This window comes from Panthera onca, chromosome D1, assembly GCF_046562875.1.
Source record: "Panthera onca isolate mPanOnc1 chromosome D1, mPanOnc1 haplotype 2, whole genome shotgun sequence".
NCBI classification, from domain to species: Eukaryota; Metazoa; Chordata; class Mammalia; order Carnivora; family Felidae; genus Panthera; species Panthera onca.
Genome location: NC_138348.1, coordinates 72,045,426 through 72,063,488, shown reverse-complemented (window position 1 = coordinate 72,063,488; position 18,063 = coordinate 72,045,426). Strand labels below are relative to the sequence as shown.

The 18,063-nt window shown below is 35.6% G+C and overlaps 1 protein-coding gene across 4 annotated transcripts in view; it reads right to left on the bottom strand.

Annotated features, from left to right (window-relative positions):
• Positions 1 to 18,063, bottom strand: part of FOLH1 (folate hydrolase 1) — a 70,785-nt gene that overhangs the window by 28,449 nt on the left and 24,273 nt on the right. For 3 of the 4 annotated variants that reach the window (XM_078433009.2, XM_060605394.3, XM_078433011.2), the window contains exons 6-11: positions 17,225 to 17,411; positions 15,203 to 15,296; positions 8,529 to 8,627; positions 8,138 to 8,223; positions 6,494 to 6,613; positions 4,019 to 4,101 (exon numbers count right to left, since the gene is read on the bottom strand). In XM_078433009.2, coding sequence (XP_078289135.2) covers positions 4,019 to 4,101; positions 6,494 to 6,613; positions 8,138 to 8,223; positions 8,529 to 8,627; positions 15,203 to 15,296; positions 17,225 to 17,411 — 669 coding nt within the window. The remainder of the gene's footprint in view (positions 1 to 4,018; positions 4,102 to 6,493; positions 6,614 to 8,137; positions 8,224 to 8,528; positions 8,628 to 15,202; positions 15,297 to 17,224; positions 17,412 to 18,063) is intronic. The other variant, XM_078433010.2, reaches the window with a different exon arrangement.

The window sequence follows — 18,063 nt, the reverse complement described above, 5'->3', positions numbered from 1 at the left end:
CATACTGTTTTCCACAGTGGCTGCACCAGTTTACAGTCCCACCAACAATGCATGAGGTTCCTTTTTCTTCACATCTTGCCAACACTTTTGATTTTAGTCATTCTTTCAGGTGTGAGGTGATCCTTCATGGTTTTGATTTCCATTTCTTGGTGATAAGTGATGTTGAGCATCTTTTCATGTGTGTGTTGGCCATCTATATATCTTCTTGGGAGAATGCCTGTTCATGTCTTCTACTTATTATTATTATTTTTTATCAGATTACTTGTTTTTTTGTGTGTTGAGTTGTAATAGTTCTTTGTATATTTTACAAATATCTTCTCCCTTTCAGTAGGTTGTCTTTCAGTATCATTCATGGTTTCCTTTGCTGTTCAGAAGGTTTTTATATTGATGTAATCTCAATAGTTTATTTTTGCTTTTGTTTTCTTTGCCTCAGGAGACATATTGAGAAAAAATGTTGCTATGGCCAATGTAATAGAAAGTACTGCCTATGCTCTTTTAGGATTTTTATGGTTTCAGGTCTCACATTTAGGTCCTTAATCCACTTTGAGTTTGTTTTTGTGAATGATGTAAGAAAGCGGTCTTTGTCAAAGGCTAATTGACCATATACTTGTGGGTTTATTTTTGGGCATTCTATTCTATTCTACTGATCTATGTGTCTACTTTTGTGCCAGTACCATACTGTTTGGATTACTACAGCATTGTAGTATAATTTCAAATTTAGAATTATGATACCTCCAGCTTTGTTTTTCTTTTTCAAGATTGTTTTGGCTATTTTGGGCCTTTTGTGGTTTCATACAAATTTTAGGATTGTTTGTTCCTGTTCTGTGAAAAACACTGCTGTTATATGGATAGGAATTGTATTCAACCTGTAGATTGCTTTGGGTAGTATGGACATTTTAACAATATTTATTCTCCCAATCTATACTGTGGAATATATTTCCATTTGTTTGTGTCATCTTTAATTTCCTTAATCAATGTTTTATAGTTTTCAGAGAACAGGTCTTTCAACTCTGTGGTTAAGTTTATTGCTAGGCATTTTATTATTTTTGGTAAAATTGTAAATGGGATTGTTTTCTTAATTTCTCTTTCTGCTTCATTATTTGTGTATAGAAATGCAGTGGATTTCTTTATACTGATTTTGTTTCCTGCAACATTACTGAATTCATTTATAAGTTCTAGTAGGGTTTTTTTTTTTTTTTTTTTTTTTTTTGGCAGAATTGAGGGTTTCCTATATATAAGATAATGTCATCTGCATATAGTGAAAGTTTTGCTTCTTCCTTACCAATTTGGATGCCTTTGATTCCTTTCTCTTGTCCAATTGCTATGGCTAGGCCTTCCAGTTCCATGTTGAATAAAAATGGTGAGACCTCCTTGTTTTGTTCTGGACCTTAGGTGAAAAAAGTTTTGTTTTTCACTATTTAGTATGATGTTCAGCTGTGGATTTTCATTATTATGTTGAAGTATGTTCCCTCTAAACCTACTTTGTTGAGGGTTTTCATCATGAATGGATGTTGTATTTTGTCAAATGCTTTTCTCCATCTGTTGAAATGATTATATATTTTTTATCCATTCTCTTGTTGATATGATGTATCACATTGATTGATTTGCAAATATACCACACAGGAATAAAACCCACTAAATCATGGTGAATGACTTTTTAAATGTATTTTTGGATTCAGTTAGCTAACATTTTGTTGAGGATTTATACATCTATGTTCATTAGAGATACTGGCCTGTAGTTCTCTTTTTGTGTAGTATCTTTATCTAGGCTAGATATCAGATTATTGTTGGCCTCATACAATGAATTTAGAAGCTTTCTTTCTTCTTCTATTTTTGGATTATTTTGAAAAGAATAGGTATTTGTTTTTGTTTTTGTTTTTTTAAATTTTTGGTAGAATTCAACTGTGAAGCCATCTGGTCCTCCACTTTGGTTTGTTGGGAATATTTTAATTACTGATCCAATTTCATTGCTGGTAATTGATCTGTTCAAATTTTCTATTACTTCCTGATTCAGTTTTGGTAAATTATATGTTTATAAGAATTTATCCATTTCTTCTAGATTGTCCAATTTGTTGGCACATACAATTTTTCATAATATCCTCTTATAATCTTGTGTATTTCTGTCGTGTTGGTTTTTATTTCTTCTCTTTCATCTCTGATTTTGAGTACCCTCTCTCTTTCTTTGTTTTTTGGGTTTTTTTTGTTTTGTTGTTTGTTTTTGTTTTTTTTGTTTTTTTGTTGGGTTTTTTTTTTTTTTTTTTTTTGATGAGTCTAGCTAAAGGTTTACCAACTTTATTGATCTTTTCAAGAACAAGCTGGTGGTTTCATTGATCTGTTCTATTATTATTATTATTATTATTATTATTATTATTTGTTTCTATTTTATTTCTGCTCTAATCTTTATTATTCCCTTCCTTCTACTGATTTTGGATTTTGTTTGTTCTTGTTTGTTCTTCTTTTTCTCCTTTTGTTTGAGATTTTTCTTGCTTCTTGATTTAGGCCTATATTGCTATAAACTTCCCTCTTAGAACTGCTTTTGCTGCATACCAAAGATTTTGGACCATTGCGTTTCATTGTCATTTGTCTCCATGTGTTTTTTTAATTTCTTCTTTGATTTCTTAGTTGACCTATTCATTGTTTAGTAGCATGTTGTTTAACCTCCATGTTTTGTGGTCTTTACAAAATTTTTTCTTGTGGTCGATTTCTAGTTTTATAGCATTGTGGTCAGAAAAGATGCATGGTATGACTTTGATCTTTCGGAATTTGTTGAGGCTTGTTTTGTGGCCTAATATATGACCTATTCTGGAGAATGTTCCATGTACACTTGAAAAGAATGGTCCAGTGTGTCATTCAAAGCCCCTGTTTCCTTTTTGCTTTTCTGATTGGATTATCTATCCACTGCTGTAAATGGGGTGTCCCCTACTAGCATTGTATTCCTATCAATTAGTTCCTTTATGTTTGTTATTAACTGCTTTATGTATTTGGGTGCTTTCATTTTGGGCACATAAATATTTACAATTGTTGTATCTTCTTATAACTGTATCTTTTATGATTGTATACTGTCCTTCTTTGTCTCTTATTACAGTCTTTGTTTTAAACTCTACTTTGTCCACTGTATTACTACCCCAGATTTCTTTTCACATCCATTTGTTTAAATGTTTCTCCATCCTTCATTTTCTATCTGCATATGTCTTGAGGTCTAAAATAAGTATCTTTTAGGCGGAATGTAGATGGGCCTTGTTTTTTAATCCATTCCATTACCCTTTGTTTTTAGATCAGAGTGTTTAGTCCATTTACATTCAAAGTAATTATTGATGGGATGTAACTTATTGCCATTTTGTTACTTGTTTTATGGCTGTTTTGCAGTTTTTCCCTGTTCCTTTCTTTGCTCTCTTCTCTCATGGTTCGTTGGCTTTCTTTAGTGAAATACTTGGATTCATTCCTCCTTATTTTTCGCAAGTCTGTTACTAGTTTCTGATTTGTGATGACCATTTGGTGTGTGTATAACATCTGCATAAAGGTAAATTTACTTTTAAAGGGGCCTATCAAATATTCTGCAGTGAGACTTTCTACCTCATTTTTAGCATGATTTAATTTAGAGTCAGTCATTAGGATATAAGGAACATAAATCTGAAAAGTATAGCTTACTCTATAAGCTCAAGGGGTTATTTTAATGTGGTTAGCTTTAGTAGTTAATTTGCAAAGGGTAATAGAAATGTGAAACCTTATTTTGATGTTTGGTTTCTAGTGAATTTACTTATTTGCCATAAAACTCTCAGAAAATGAAAACTAAATTACTTTGACAATTGACATTAAGTACCTTTAGAAGTTCAAACAAAACAGTTCTTTAATGACAAAGAGATTTTTCTTTTTGGACAAGGATATTTTGTTTCAGATTTTCTGGAAAAAAAAAAAGTTTGAATATGTTCTCACTGAATTCACTTGTTATTTTAGCGTCCTTGATAAATCCTAACTGCTTTGTTGTGAAAATTTATATTGTAGCAAATTATCAACTAACCTCTGCCCACTCAGTAGAGCCAAGAAGACCAAATTCTTCTGCATCCCAGCTTGCAAACAAAATTGTTCTTCTAGGTCTCCATCCTAAAATATATGTGTATACACATAAATGCTGGGAAAATGCATTATATATCCAAGACACTGTAAAACTCAACAGCAAAACAACACTAAAATTCCACTGTTTGTTTAGAAAATGTGAACTGTAGTGAGAATTTTTACTTATATCATTTCCTTTTGTGAGATGTTAAAGCTGATTTGTCAGTACAAACGAGCACATTTGCACTGAAAAGTTGGGGGGGGGGGATGTAGACATACCAAAAATTCCATTAGGTCATAATATTCTAAACAGTTTATAATGATTGGATACACACAGGCAGCCATCTGTGCTCTGCAGCTGCCTGGAGTGAAAGAAGAAAGTGCTAGATGTGGTCTGTGCTCTGAGAGCAGATCGAACCGAAAGAAAATTCCTTACAACTCTTCCACATTATGGCATCATACACACAATTGTTCGGTGTCAGCTGGTTGTGTGATTTCACTCCATTCTTTGCCAGAATTAGTCAACAGAAGCTCAGTTAGCAATACTGATGTCTGTGGCTGCTGCAATAATTCAGCATAACTCAACAAGGAGGTGATATGGCTTGGAGTGATAAACACTGACCTTGGAGTTAAAGAAAGATCTTATTTCAAATCCCAGTTCTTTCACCTACTAGCACAATGACCGAGGGAAAGTTATGCAAGCTTCCTCCGCTTCCCTCTCTTCATCTGTACACCAGAAAAAGCAAAGTGAGATGAAGATACTCCTTGATTGTTAGGAAGATTAAATGGAGTCGTGTTTACAAACACAGCACTTCAAACGTGCTCCAAAAATGTGTCATTTTTTTCCGCAAATAGTTCATTTCTGCTTAAGAATATGTATCCCTACAGCTGAGTCCAGTGTTTTGTCAATTTGTTAACAATATAATTCAAATTTCCTATGAATTATTATTCCTCATCATTGCACTCTCTTGGCACACTCTATCATTGTCACTGCAATGTTTTGTATTTATCATAGGGAATCTTATTGCAAAATCATAAAATTTTTTGTGTTCATGTTCAACACTACCTAATTTATGAGCTTTGTAAATTCAGATCTTCATAATTCTGTGTTCTTAAAACATAAAATAGTTTTGTGGAAAAAAATAATAGAGCCCCTTTATATTTTGTTTTAAAGAGAGACATGGTTTTGTGGGCTAGTAGCCAGAAATTTGAGTTTATTTTATTTTTTTAAATTTTTTTTAATGTTTATTTATTTTTGAGACAGGGATTGACAGAGTATGAATGGGGGAGGGTCAGAGAGAGAGGGAGACACAGAATCTGAAACAGGCTCCAGGCTCTGAGCTGTCAGCACAGAGCCTGACGCGGGGCTCAAACTCACAGACTGTGAGATCATGACCTGAGCTGAAGTCGAATGCTTAACTGACTGAGCCACCCAGGCGCCCCAGAAATTTGGGTTTAAACCCGGGTTCTCTGACTCTGCCACACACTAGCTATACAGCCATGGATGACTCACTCAATTCTGTGAAACTTGGTTAGCTTATTTGTGAAATGAGAACAGAAATAACTAAGTAAACTTCTCCCTGTTTGCTAGGAGTTCAAAACAAAGAATACGTGAAAGCACTTTCTCTGTGAAAACAAGTATCGTACAAACTTAATACAGTTTTGCTGTTGGTTGTTATTGCTGCTAAAAAAACACAGGTCACAATTAGAGCCCCCACACCCTGTTTGCAGGGTCAGTAAAGAGAGTGGACTTTCTGCTCTCAATGTGTGATTTATTTTAAAAAGTAATCATTTGAACTAAGTGTTATCTTTGTTTTCATATGAAGATTCTAAAAGGACTGAAGCAATGGAGCTAGGAGTTTAAACCTAAGTTTTAGGAGAGCACACCAAGACTGAGGATGTGGGGATGCAAACATCAAACTTCTGAGAATCCTATTAGACAGACACCAAAACTTCTCAGAGGAAGCTTCAATCCCCTCCCTTACTTGATGCCCTTGACCTGTTGTGTGAGGCTAGAAGGGCCGAAGGAACTTCTGCTCACAGTTCTCTGATCAGGACACGTTGGCGCATGACCTAACTTTGGTTTGGTTTGGTTTGAAGAAATGCGTCTCCACCTTCTTTGTTGTCAAGAGCCACCCCTAACAGTGTAATTCCCTTATTTCAGATTATAACTTTATAAATACCAATAATGTAAACATTATTATATAAATAAGCAAAAATAAGTAAACAATATAATTATCTAACCCACACAAGAAACATGGCAACTAGTTACTGAAAGCTGTTCTATGCTACTAGGTATTACCAAGCACTTGATGTTTGCACGTATCCTGTCAGTTGGTACCTCTCTCAGACCTACGAGAAGGTGGTAATTTTACACACTTTACAGAGGACCAAACTGAGATTCAGAGAGGATGATCTTTTCCCTTGTTGTTTACATTACCTTCTTTTTTCAGTGTCCCAAAACTCCTCACAATTTCATGAACAACAGCTGCTCCACTCTGAGGGTCGATGCCTCCAAACACCCATGAGTCACGGTGACCTCCAAGAATGACATATCTGTCTAGGAAGCATCATTGCAAAATTATTTGTCATTCCAGGTCAATAACAGAGCAAACTGCAAGTGAGTCAAGAACATCTAAACACAGAGCACTCACGACTCAAAGAAAGAGCAAGGTTCCTGAAGACTTGTGTAAATATACTATTTTGGTCTGATTTTGATGGACAAAGAGAGTAGATGGGACAAGCAAAGGTATACTCAGTGTACAATGTACAATAACAATCATAAACATGTAATTGACGGGGCACCTGGGGCACTCAGTTGGTTAAGTGTCCAACTCTTGATTTCAGCTCATGTCATGATCTCACGGTTCGTGGGTCCAAGACCTGCATGGATTCTGCACCGAAGGTGTGGAGCCTGCTTGGGATTCTCTCTCTCCCTCTCTCTTTCTGCCCCTCCCCCACTCACTTGCACATGCTCTCTCTCTCTAAGTAAATGTAAAAAGAGACATAAGTAATAATAAGTAAATATGGAATTATTCTATCCATCTCTTTTTATAATTCTCTGTCACTCCTCTCTTCACTACTTAACACTTTGCTTCCAGTATTTTCAGAGTAAGAGAACACAGTGGCCTCATAGTACGTTCTCCACTTCCTACTCCTATTCAGTTTTCAAGACACAGATCAACGATTTTACCTCTCCATGACCCTTTCCTAGCTTCCACAGGGGAGAGAACTGCTCCCAGTCTCCAGCTCTCAGAGCAATCCTACCATATCTGACAAAGCATTTACCACGCTTGAATGTATGGCTCCTCATCCCTGGCCTATGTCTTCATTTTATCCCTCCATCCCCAATGCCTAATACAGAGATGGCACAAAACAGGTAGTCAGTGAGATTCAATGAATTGCCAGTTATATATTATTTAGTACCCTCTGGAAGTATACCAGTATTCTTTATCCCTGAAAGAAAGCATTGGCTGCTTCTACAAAAAATATGTGATTTAACTGTATGCCTGTTAGTCAGAAATATATTACCCTAATCCTTAAGGAATTGAAACACAATGAAGTAAGACTATTTACAGAATAGAGTAAGCTGCAGGGTATCTGAAATTCTGTGGAAATCATGTGTCTATAGATCTCATTAACTTCAATAGAAGATAAGACTACATAAAGGATTCATTAATTCAAGGTTACCTTAATCTTCTAATAGTGTTATCTTTCACATAGATGTTTGTAGTTAACATGAAATATTACCCCAAGCAAACTACGTGGTAAACAAATCCAGAAAACCCAGAGAAAAGACCTCACAATGACCCCTCCCTGACCTTTCTCCCTCGATCCTTTAATTGAAGCATGCACAGCTTCACATTTACTATCCTTGGGCATCTAACCAACTTAGCCCCACGTTTACTCTTCTTCAAACATGTATCCCAATACAAAATTACCTCAATTTGTGTCTTTTGTGTCTTTTGTAAGTTCCATTAGGGCCAAGAAGTGCTTTGTTCACCTTACATTCCCAGAGCTCAGAGCAGTGCCCGGCCCGGAAGGATTGCTCAATCAATATTTGCTGAGCAAATGATTAATTTACCTGGTTCCACTGCTCCTCTGAGAGTTCCGATCACATTGTATATTCTGGTTACTTTATTGTTAGAATGGACGTGCATCTTGACTTTTCTAATGCAAAAATAAAGAATGCATTCTGAAAATCCTGGTTAACACTTTGCCACCTGCAATTTTTTTTAACTCTTACATCATTTTAAAGATTTCTAAATGTACACATGCAAGAATTACATTGTCCAGCTGTCCAATATAAATGATGTAAGTGTATTCCCCTCTACAACCTGTGGCTTTGTTCCCTTTTGATACCAGATATATTTTACTTTTCCAGTCATCCTCTAAGTATTTTTTGTTTTTGTTTTTGTTTTTTTTTGAAAAAAGTTTTCCTCGCTTGAGAGTTACAACAAAAATAGTCTCTTAACTGCGTAGAAAAGTTTCCAATAAAGCCAGGGCCAACATTGTAGGGCACTTGGAGACTTCCTTTCCAGCTGCTGTCTGGCGGTGCTGATCCACCCATTTTCCTATGGAACACAAAAAGTATTATCAGCTGAAGAAAAACTTTGGAGCTATCAGTTAAAATGTCAATGAGCTTGCTTTTTTGAGTGCCTACTCATGATAGCTTCAGGAGTCAGGGATACGCCAGTTAACCCTTACTCGGACTCTTAGGAGGTAGAGTCTACTATTCCTCCTACTTCAGAGATGAGGGCATGAGGCTTAGAGAGATACGTAACTTGCTTGGAGTCATGCAGCTGGTAAGTGGTATAGCTGAGGGTCAAACGTTTGGGAAGAATCCAGACTCTTCGTTCCCAGTTTCTAATAGAAAGTCTGTTTAAAATGCCTCCAGGGAATGCTGTGAGGAAAGAGCTCTGATGTCAAATTCTGGGATTTTCCATTTTGTTATTTCTCCTACTGATAAATATATCCCCAAATATGGACATGTTAATCTTTCACAAGGTATGTTCACTCATAAAGAGCAAAGGAAATGATTTTACTTCAATCAACAGTCTGTAAAAGCTTCACGAAATTTTTGTAAACTTTTTTATTTTTATTTTTATTTTTTTAAGTAGAGAGGCACCTGGGTGGCTCAGTTGGTTAAGAGTCTGACTTCAGCTCAGGTCATGTTCTCATGGTTCATGGGTTTGGGACCTATATCTGGGTCTGTGCTGACAGCTTAGAGCCTGGAGGCTGCTTCAGATTCTGTGCCCCTCTCTCTCTCTCTCTTTCTCTCTCTCTCTCTCTCTCTCTCTCTGCCCCTCCCCCACTCACGCTCTGTCTCTCTCAAAAATAAACATTTAAAAAAATTTTTTAAGGTAGAAAGATTCAAGCAGAGTAGCCAGTATATGCAACTAGCCCTGGTTATTTCTCAGCAGGTGACTGAGAAAGGTAATATGATAGCGTTTATGGAATGAAGGAGTTCTTGTGGTTTTATCTCAACATATCTGCCTTTATTCTTTTAAGAGCATTGACTTATTCTTGGTTTGGGCACAGAAACCTTTGCTAAATTGCAGCAAATAGAAGAACATGGTTCAAGAGAAAATGAAGAGTGTGGAAAATATCAATCTATCTTTTATGAATTTATCTCTCATCATAGAACTTCATGCACCCTAGGCTTTGCAAAGGAGCATGCTTTACAGTTCCCTCTTTGTTGTGTGCCTACACACAGGTGCTGTTCCCTGCCTACCTATTTGAGGAAATGTGACTAGTTCAACTTGACCTAGAATCTAGTGCACACACAATGCTAAAGCAATTGATTAGACTATCTTCTCATGGAAGCCTAATTATAAGTAATATTCTGTTTTAAAATGCTCTACCAGGGAGTAAATCCTTCTCCTTTTTTTCCCCCCATATCACAGAGGAGTTTGGCTAATAAACATAATTTCAAGTAATATACTATAAAATTTATCTTTTTATATTAAAATTTCACATAAATAGCATCAAGTAATATGAAGGGGCCTTTTACATTGGTAGAAAGCATAATCAGTCAAAACAGCAGAGTACTAAGTATGTAAAAAAGTTGCAGAGCACAGGGGCACCTAGGTGGCTCAGTCTGTTAAACAGTCTGTTAAACAAACTGACTTCAGCTCAGGTCATGATCTCATAGTTCATGATTTCGAGCTCCAGATCAGGCTTTCTGCTGTTAGCACAAAGTCCACTTCAGATCCTCTGTCTCCCTCTCTCAGCCCTTCCCCCCATAAAATAAACATTAAAAAAAAAGTTGTGGAGCACAAGTGAAGAAAAATATACCATGCTTCATTATATGTAAAATATTTCTATAATGATATATTATAAGTTAACAACACTAATTGTTCTTGAGGTGGAAATGGGTTAGATGGAAACCTCTTCCTGTATACCCCTTTGAATTTTGAACCATGTAAATGTATTTCCTTTTCAAAATAAAAACATGAAAAATATAACAAGGTAATTTCAGCAGGAAGAATAATAGCCAATTGTATATTATTACATAAGGAATGTAACGATTAGTCCATATTCCCACAAGATAATAAACTATAAAGCGGAAATTATAGTGTTCTGCAAGGACAAGTAAACAGATGACTGGAATAGAATATAAAAGCTGAATATAAGAATTTGATGTATCAGTTCAGGAAATATCACAGATCTATGGAGAATAGAGGTTTTAGTCAATAAATGTTACTGAGATTATTAGGAATATAAATTCTTTAGGTACTTCCCTCACTCTATAAATAAAAAATAAATTCCAAGAAAATTAAAAAGTTAAATATTAAACTTCCAAACCATAAAAATTTCAGGAAATATACATGTTGAAATGTCTCTGAAAGGACTTGTTCAATAAATATATGCAAACAGCACGGCATTTAAAATCTATATCCTGTAGCAAATTACTTTTTATGTGTGCATTTGGCAAAGATTTACGGTCTACGATGTTCAAGACATTGTGTTATACTCAAGACATTTGTGTTATAAGGAACACAAATATGTACATGACCTTTTTCCACCAAAAAGTTTAGTCAGAAGTTAGTCAGAAGAAGGTACATATAAAGTCAACAATAATATAAAACAAAGCAAGACCAATGGTAGAGAAAATTCTAAAGAATATAGACAAAAGACAGCTTGATTTAGCTTGTGGGAACATGAACAACTTTTTAGAGGTTTTACTTATCTGAATTTTAAAGGATGAGTTAAGATCTGGGCATGGGAAGATGACATGGAGAGCATTCTAGGTACTAAGTATGACATGAAGAGGTACAAATGCAGAGAAGTATAGGGCAAGTGTAAGGCATGGTGATTGTTCTGGCTGGGGAATAAGGGATTAGGGTACCATGACAGAAGCTTGAAAAGAAGTAAGACTGCTTCTGGAAAGATGGAGATGAGCTTTACCCTATTCTTCTGGTTAAGTACAACAACTAAATTCTCTGGGCCATAAGTATATACAACACACATTAGGCTCTCAAAGCCTAGGCTGGGACTTCAGGGTATAAGAAAAGACAAAGATGAGTTCCTCTGTTTATTTTTTGGCTTATCCATCCCAGACTTGGAGCTGAAGAAGCTGACAAGCCAGAAATGTCATGTGGCATATCTAGAACATGCTATCTGACAAGAGCTGAATGCATGTTCTTCCCAAGCACCTATGGAACATTTTTTCAGGATAGACTATATATTAGGCTATAAAATCAGTTTAAATGAATTTAAATGGCTGCAGTCATGCAACCCTTTTATAAATTATACGATCTGTTTATTAATCCAACCAAAAAAGGAAGAATTTAACAATTAAAGATGGGAATTTGGGAAATATATGGAAATATATATGGAAATCAAAGAACTAACTCCTAAATACACAATGGGTGAAAGAAAAAATCCCAAGAATAATTAGGAAATACTTAGTGATGAAGTGAAAATGCAGACATGGTATCTAAACCTATGGGATGCAGCTAAAGCAGTGCTTGGAGGAAAAGTATAGCTGTAAACATCTACATTTAAAAAGGAGAAAGACATTGGGGCACCTGGGTGGCTCAGTCAGTTGAGCGTCTGACTGCAGCTCAAGTCATGATCTTCAGTTGGTGAGTTCAAGCCCCGTGTCAGGCTCTGTGCTGACAGCTCAGAGCCTGGAGCCTGCTTCTGATTCTGTGTCTCCCTGTCTCTCTCTGCCCCTCCACCATTCATGCTCTGTCTCTCTTTCTCTCAAAAATAAATAAACATTAAAATAAATTTTTAAAAAAAGGAGAAAGACATCAATCAATAAACTAGTCTTCCACCTTAAAAAATGGGACAATGAAGGCAAACTAAACTCGTATTGAGCATAAGAAAGAGAACAATAAATACTGTAACAAAAATAATTACAGAAAAGAGGAAAAAATAGAGAAAATCCATGACACCAAAAGTTGATTCTTTGATAAAATTGACAAATAACTGCATGATAGATGCTATTATTATTGTTATTGTCATTATTATTGTTAATACTGGTATCAATCCTAGTAGTTTCTCAGGGAGGCAAATGAAAACCATATAATCACATTCCCTTCAACAGAGATGTAAAGAAGAATAGAAAAAAACACATGTGTCCCTTTTCCCTCCCACCCAAGTAAATGTGGTTTTGCTTTACTATAACTCACATCTCATCAACTCTTTTTTTAATTCTTTTTTAACATTTACTCATTTTTGAAAGACAGAGAAAGGCACAGCACAAATGGGGGAGGGGCAGAGGGAGAGGGAGACACAGAATCTGAAGCAGGATCCAGGCTGTCAGTACAGAACCTGATGTGGGGCTTGAACTCACGGAACGTGAGATCATGACCCAAGCCAAAGTCAGCCGCCCAACTGACTGAGCCACCCAGGAGCCCCTCACCTTTTTTTTTTTTTTTTTTTTAATAGGCTTCACATCCAGCCTGGAGTCCAACACAGGGCTTGAACTCACGACTCTGAGATCAAGTCTTGAGCTGAGATCAAAAGTCAGACCCTTAAGTGACTGAGCCACCCAGGCACCTCACATCTCATCAACTTTTTATTGAAATTCGCAACGTTCTTGGGCCATTATATGACTTTATATCTCTTCTTGTCTTCACACACATTTATGAAGAAACTTTCATGTTATGATGTTAGCAATTCTTTTCTAATTAATACATAATGCTAAACGGCTAACCTTTTGTGGGCATCTGAGAATTGACTATCAGGGAAAACTAGCATACTCCTAAGTGTGCATCGGGAGTAAATTTTCACAGTGAAATTCATAAACAAATGATATGTTCTTTGAAAAAATATGTAAGACTAAATTCCTGAAGAATATTTCATTATATCTTAGAAAGTATGAAAGATGAGATAGGAGCTGTCTTATTGCTTTTAACATATAAAGATCATCTCCTACTTCCATGCAGATTGTATTTCCAAAGTTCCTTTTAAATTATGGTGTTTTTAATGCAAAGTCCACTTTTCCATAGCAATTATGTTATTAATGATGATTGTATTTACAAGATGTCTCAGAGAAGCTGACTTGAATACATTAGAGATAAACTGCATTTGTGATTTTTTTCTGATCAAGTAATTCTAATACACATTTAGGACCTAGCCAATGCTGACCTAGTTAATCAGAGCAGTCAAATAGTAAACATGGCTAAATACACTTCAAATAAATTCCATATGATCTTTTTTTAATTCTTCCATGCATTCTTTTTTTAATTACAAAGATAATACAGGTTCATTTTAAAAAAATAACATAATTGAGATTATTCTGTCTTTATGTATCTGCATATCTATATATAGATATTTCTATAGATACCTAGATAGATAATTCTGCTATTTTCACTTAGTAGTATAGCATAAGCATGTTTCCACAACATTAAATATTCTTGTACAACATATGTTTTAATGGTTCTATGCACTATCATAGCCATAGCTACATATCTGACTTACTTAGCAATTTTTGAAGATCAGTGTTATTGACAGTTTTCTAATACTACAAGTAATGTTATAATCACTTTCATCTTTTAAATATGACAAATATTTGACTTGATTTACAAATATGTTTAGACAAATGCATAGTCTGCTGTGCCCTCAAAAGTTGTGCCTGGATCCTGAATTCTAACCACACGGTAAAAGCTGAGAGCCTATAAATAAAAGAGACGAAGGTGCTGTTCCTTAAACTGCCCTTAAATGGGACAGATCCCTCCACTTCTCCGAATATCAACCTCCTCAATTATAAATAAGAAGGGCATTGTATTAGGTCATAAAAAGTTTTCTTATAGAGACTAGAATAAAATGATTAAGAATGCTTTAAACTCAAATAAGAAAAGGTACTAACTGGCAAGATGCTTCTCTCACAATTCTACTTTCAAAGAAGTCATGTTCTCTCCCTCCTGAAGGACGCTGGACAAAGGACCTGCAGATGGGACATAGCAGGGCAGGAAAGGAGAGAGGGTTCCAATGTCAGGAAAGCAGAAGGGGAAGAGGAATAAAGATAAAGATAACATGGAATTGATCTCACAATATGGTGTTCCAAGTCATCCAAGTACTAGACAATATGTGGATTAGATGAGTAAGAGATTTATCAGGGGAAAAGCCTGTGAGAGAAATGGGAAGGGGGTGAGGGAAAGCTGAAAAAGCCAATAGACTGCAATGCAGGTCTCATATGAGGTAAAGGAGAAAAGGAAGGAAGAAAAGGGTCATGGGTGGTGGCATCTAGTTGGACAAACCTGTCATGGAATCCTGAGCCAAAGTCTCCCATGAGAAGAGTCCTGGGCCTCCCAATAATGGGGCTGTTTTAGTGTCCCTGCTGCAACTAGTCATTGACTGGGAACACCAGTAGGAAGCATGGCCTTGACACAAACAGGGTAGTGGATTTCAAAGCACTGTCGCTGGAGTCATTGATCAGTCATGCCCCCTGCAGCTGGAAACTGAAAGTCATTCTCATGACTGTCACATACCGGATAGCACTACATAAAGTAAATTCCAGAAAATAACCACTATTCTTTAAAATGGTGATAAAATTGTAGGTTCTACCATCTAACAGAATTTCAGTGTTTCTGAACAGTGGAGAAATATTCAGATGTTAATATTGCCAATAGTCAAAGACTGCCGATAAAGAGAATTATCCAAAGAGCCATCTGTTTGTTTCTTACACACTTACTCCAGGAACTTCTGTGCATCGTAGTATCCAACTGGATGAACGGGAATACTTGGAAGACCAACAGCCTCGGTGATTCCACGTCTATAAGCATATTCTGAAAGAAGCTGGACATGCTTCAGTACAAACCGAGTCCCTTTCAAAAGTGTTTCTGTAAATCCCATTAAACACATTCTTATATTGCATCTACTGGAACTGTTAAAATAAAAAGACACCTTCAAACGTTAGCGAGTATGTGGAGCAGCTGAAACTCTCGTACATTCTGTGCAAGCGTGTAAAATCATACAGTCACTTTGGATCACTCTTTGGAAAAGTAAGGTTAAACAGAATTGTGCATTAGGACACAGCAATTACTCGTAGGTATTTACTCAAGAAAGGAGGAAAATATATGTTCACATAGAAGACCTGTACAAAATTATTCACAGCAGCTGAATTTGGGCAGCTAAACACGGAACACAGCACAGATGTCTGTCAACAGCAGCATGAATAAATGATCTGTAGCCCAGTCGCACAACAGAATTCTACTCAGCAATTAAAAGAACAAACTACTAAGACACACAATAACACGGACAGATCTCAAATCAGTATACTGAATAAGAACAGTGAGCTACAAAAGAATATACACTGAGTCCTTGTATATGAAGTTCAAAACCAGGCAAATTAATCAATGGTGAGAGATACCAGAAAGTGCTTGACCAGAAAGGAGCACAAGAGAACTTTCTGGAGTCACGAGAATGTCCTATATCTTATTTTGAGTGACATAGACATATGCAATTTAAAATTTTCATTGAACTCAATTCTTAAGATCTGTGTATTTTATTACATATGAGCTCTACTTCAAAATAAAAACCTTCTGTCATTTCCTCAGATTAAAAAAATAGGAGTTATTTTTCCATTTTTTTCTCCAAATTTTTAAATTATCTAATAAGAACAAGGTGATTGCAAAAGCATATTCATTTTATGAGTAAAATGATGTAATGATACATTACATGGGACTTATGTAAAAATTGTCCTATGTAACAATAAAAAAGGCAGAATAAAGAGATGAAACAAGATTGACAAAATGTTGATAATTATCTCTATGTTTGTGTATTTTAGAACTATTCCAGAAATAAAAAGTAAAACTAAAGGGGTAAGAAAAAAAAAAGAATAGGGCACAAAAGGAAATTCAGTAAATACAAGCCCCATAGGGATAACATTTCTCGCCTAAAATACTATCATTTAAATTTGAGGATAAGCAACAGAAATATTCCAGGTAAGTTCATTTTATGTTCATAAGTTTAACTTTGTAAAACAGAAATTAAGAGAGGTTGCATTTTTTCTTTTAACTTGGGAGTAAAAACCAGAAGTAAGTGAAGTTAAGGTATATTTATGTGATTTTATTACAGGATAACATGTATTGTTTTTAAAAAAAAATCTATGACAGTATACTATGTTCTAAGAAGATTCATAAATCTTTAAAGGACTCTATATTTTAAATGTGCCATTTTGGGGATTTGTAAAACTTCTTTTCTGCTATCCCTTATCAGCAACTAGGAAATCCAAAAACTGTAAAAGCCATAAATTTAGAGGGAATTTACTTGGCATCAAAACCTGATCTGATCCAAACTCATTTCACAGCCGATCTAATTAGAGCAGACATGTGGCTATTTATATTATTTATTTTTATCACTTATTATTTACCTCTGCTTAGGATGATTATTCATATATTTTGCTGCAAAAGTATTTATATGTCTGCTTCCTGGATTCCATCCCAGACTCCTGGGTGTTACGCAATCAATGGTATATGCATCACATTACTTTTAAATATCAGAAAATGTCTGGATTCCAAAACCCATCAGGCCCAGGGGTTCCCAATAAGAGATCAGGAAGCTAAGGCAATACTTTTCAGAGTCTGAAACTCTTTAACTTACTTCTTTGATGCACAGAGAATTTTAAAAAGACATACTTTGTTTGAAATCCTTTAATAAAATCACTTTAAAATGTTTTTAAGTTTCCTGTGATGATTAAGGCCTGATCACTCACCATTTGCTGGGTAACCAGGTGTGAGAGGGTCCCCTGCTCCATTAAGATTTAAGATATTTCCACGCTGGACACCACCACCAGGTAGATTCCAACCATCTGGATAGGACTTCACCCCAGGAGCAAAGTAATCAGCAGGATCTGAGTACAGAATGACTCCTTTGGCCCCTGCCAGCTGGGCATTTTTAACCTGGAAAACACAACATCTTTTTTATTTCAGGTTGGTTGTTCCAGATTTGATAATATTTGATAATATCAGGTTTTTTGAAATTACACTTAAACTTTGTCATTTAGACCTGCAACAAAGGACATCTCACAGAGCACTGGCGCTTGCTTTTTCCTACTTTAAGTTCTAAAAATGGGTTTCTAGGGCTAGATCAGCCCCCACAGCAGCAGATTTGGAAAATGCCCGTAATAGAGATAGCAAGTACTTGCTGTTTTCTTGCATTAGTCTAGAAGCACAGGAAGCAAGTAGACCCTACAGGCCAGATTTCTCTATCTTTTATGGATGGAAGGGAATATTTTGGAAATTTAATTTCTTACAAAAGAGGAAAAAAATTTACAGGTCAAAGTGACAGTAATTTTTAAAAACTGTTATGTATAAATTGTTTTCTCTGAGTCCCTATAATAATAATTACTATTAAAATTTAATTAGGTAGATATTTTCAAAGATAATATTTAAAACAAAGACACGATGGTAACAAAAAATCCCATTCATGTTTCTTTGTAGACCAGAGGCATAATCTGTAAATATGGAAAAATCTGCTCTGTTCTCCGTGAACTTCCTCATTGGCCCAAACTCCAAAGACCCCATTAAAACCCTTATCTATAAGCTAGTACAT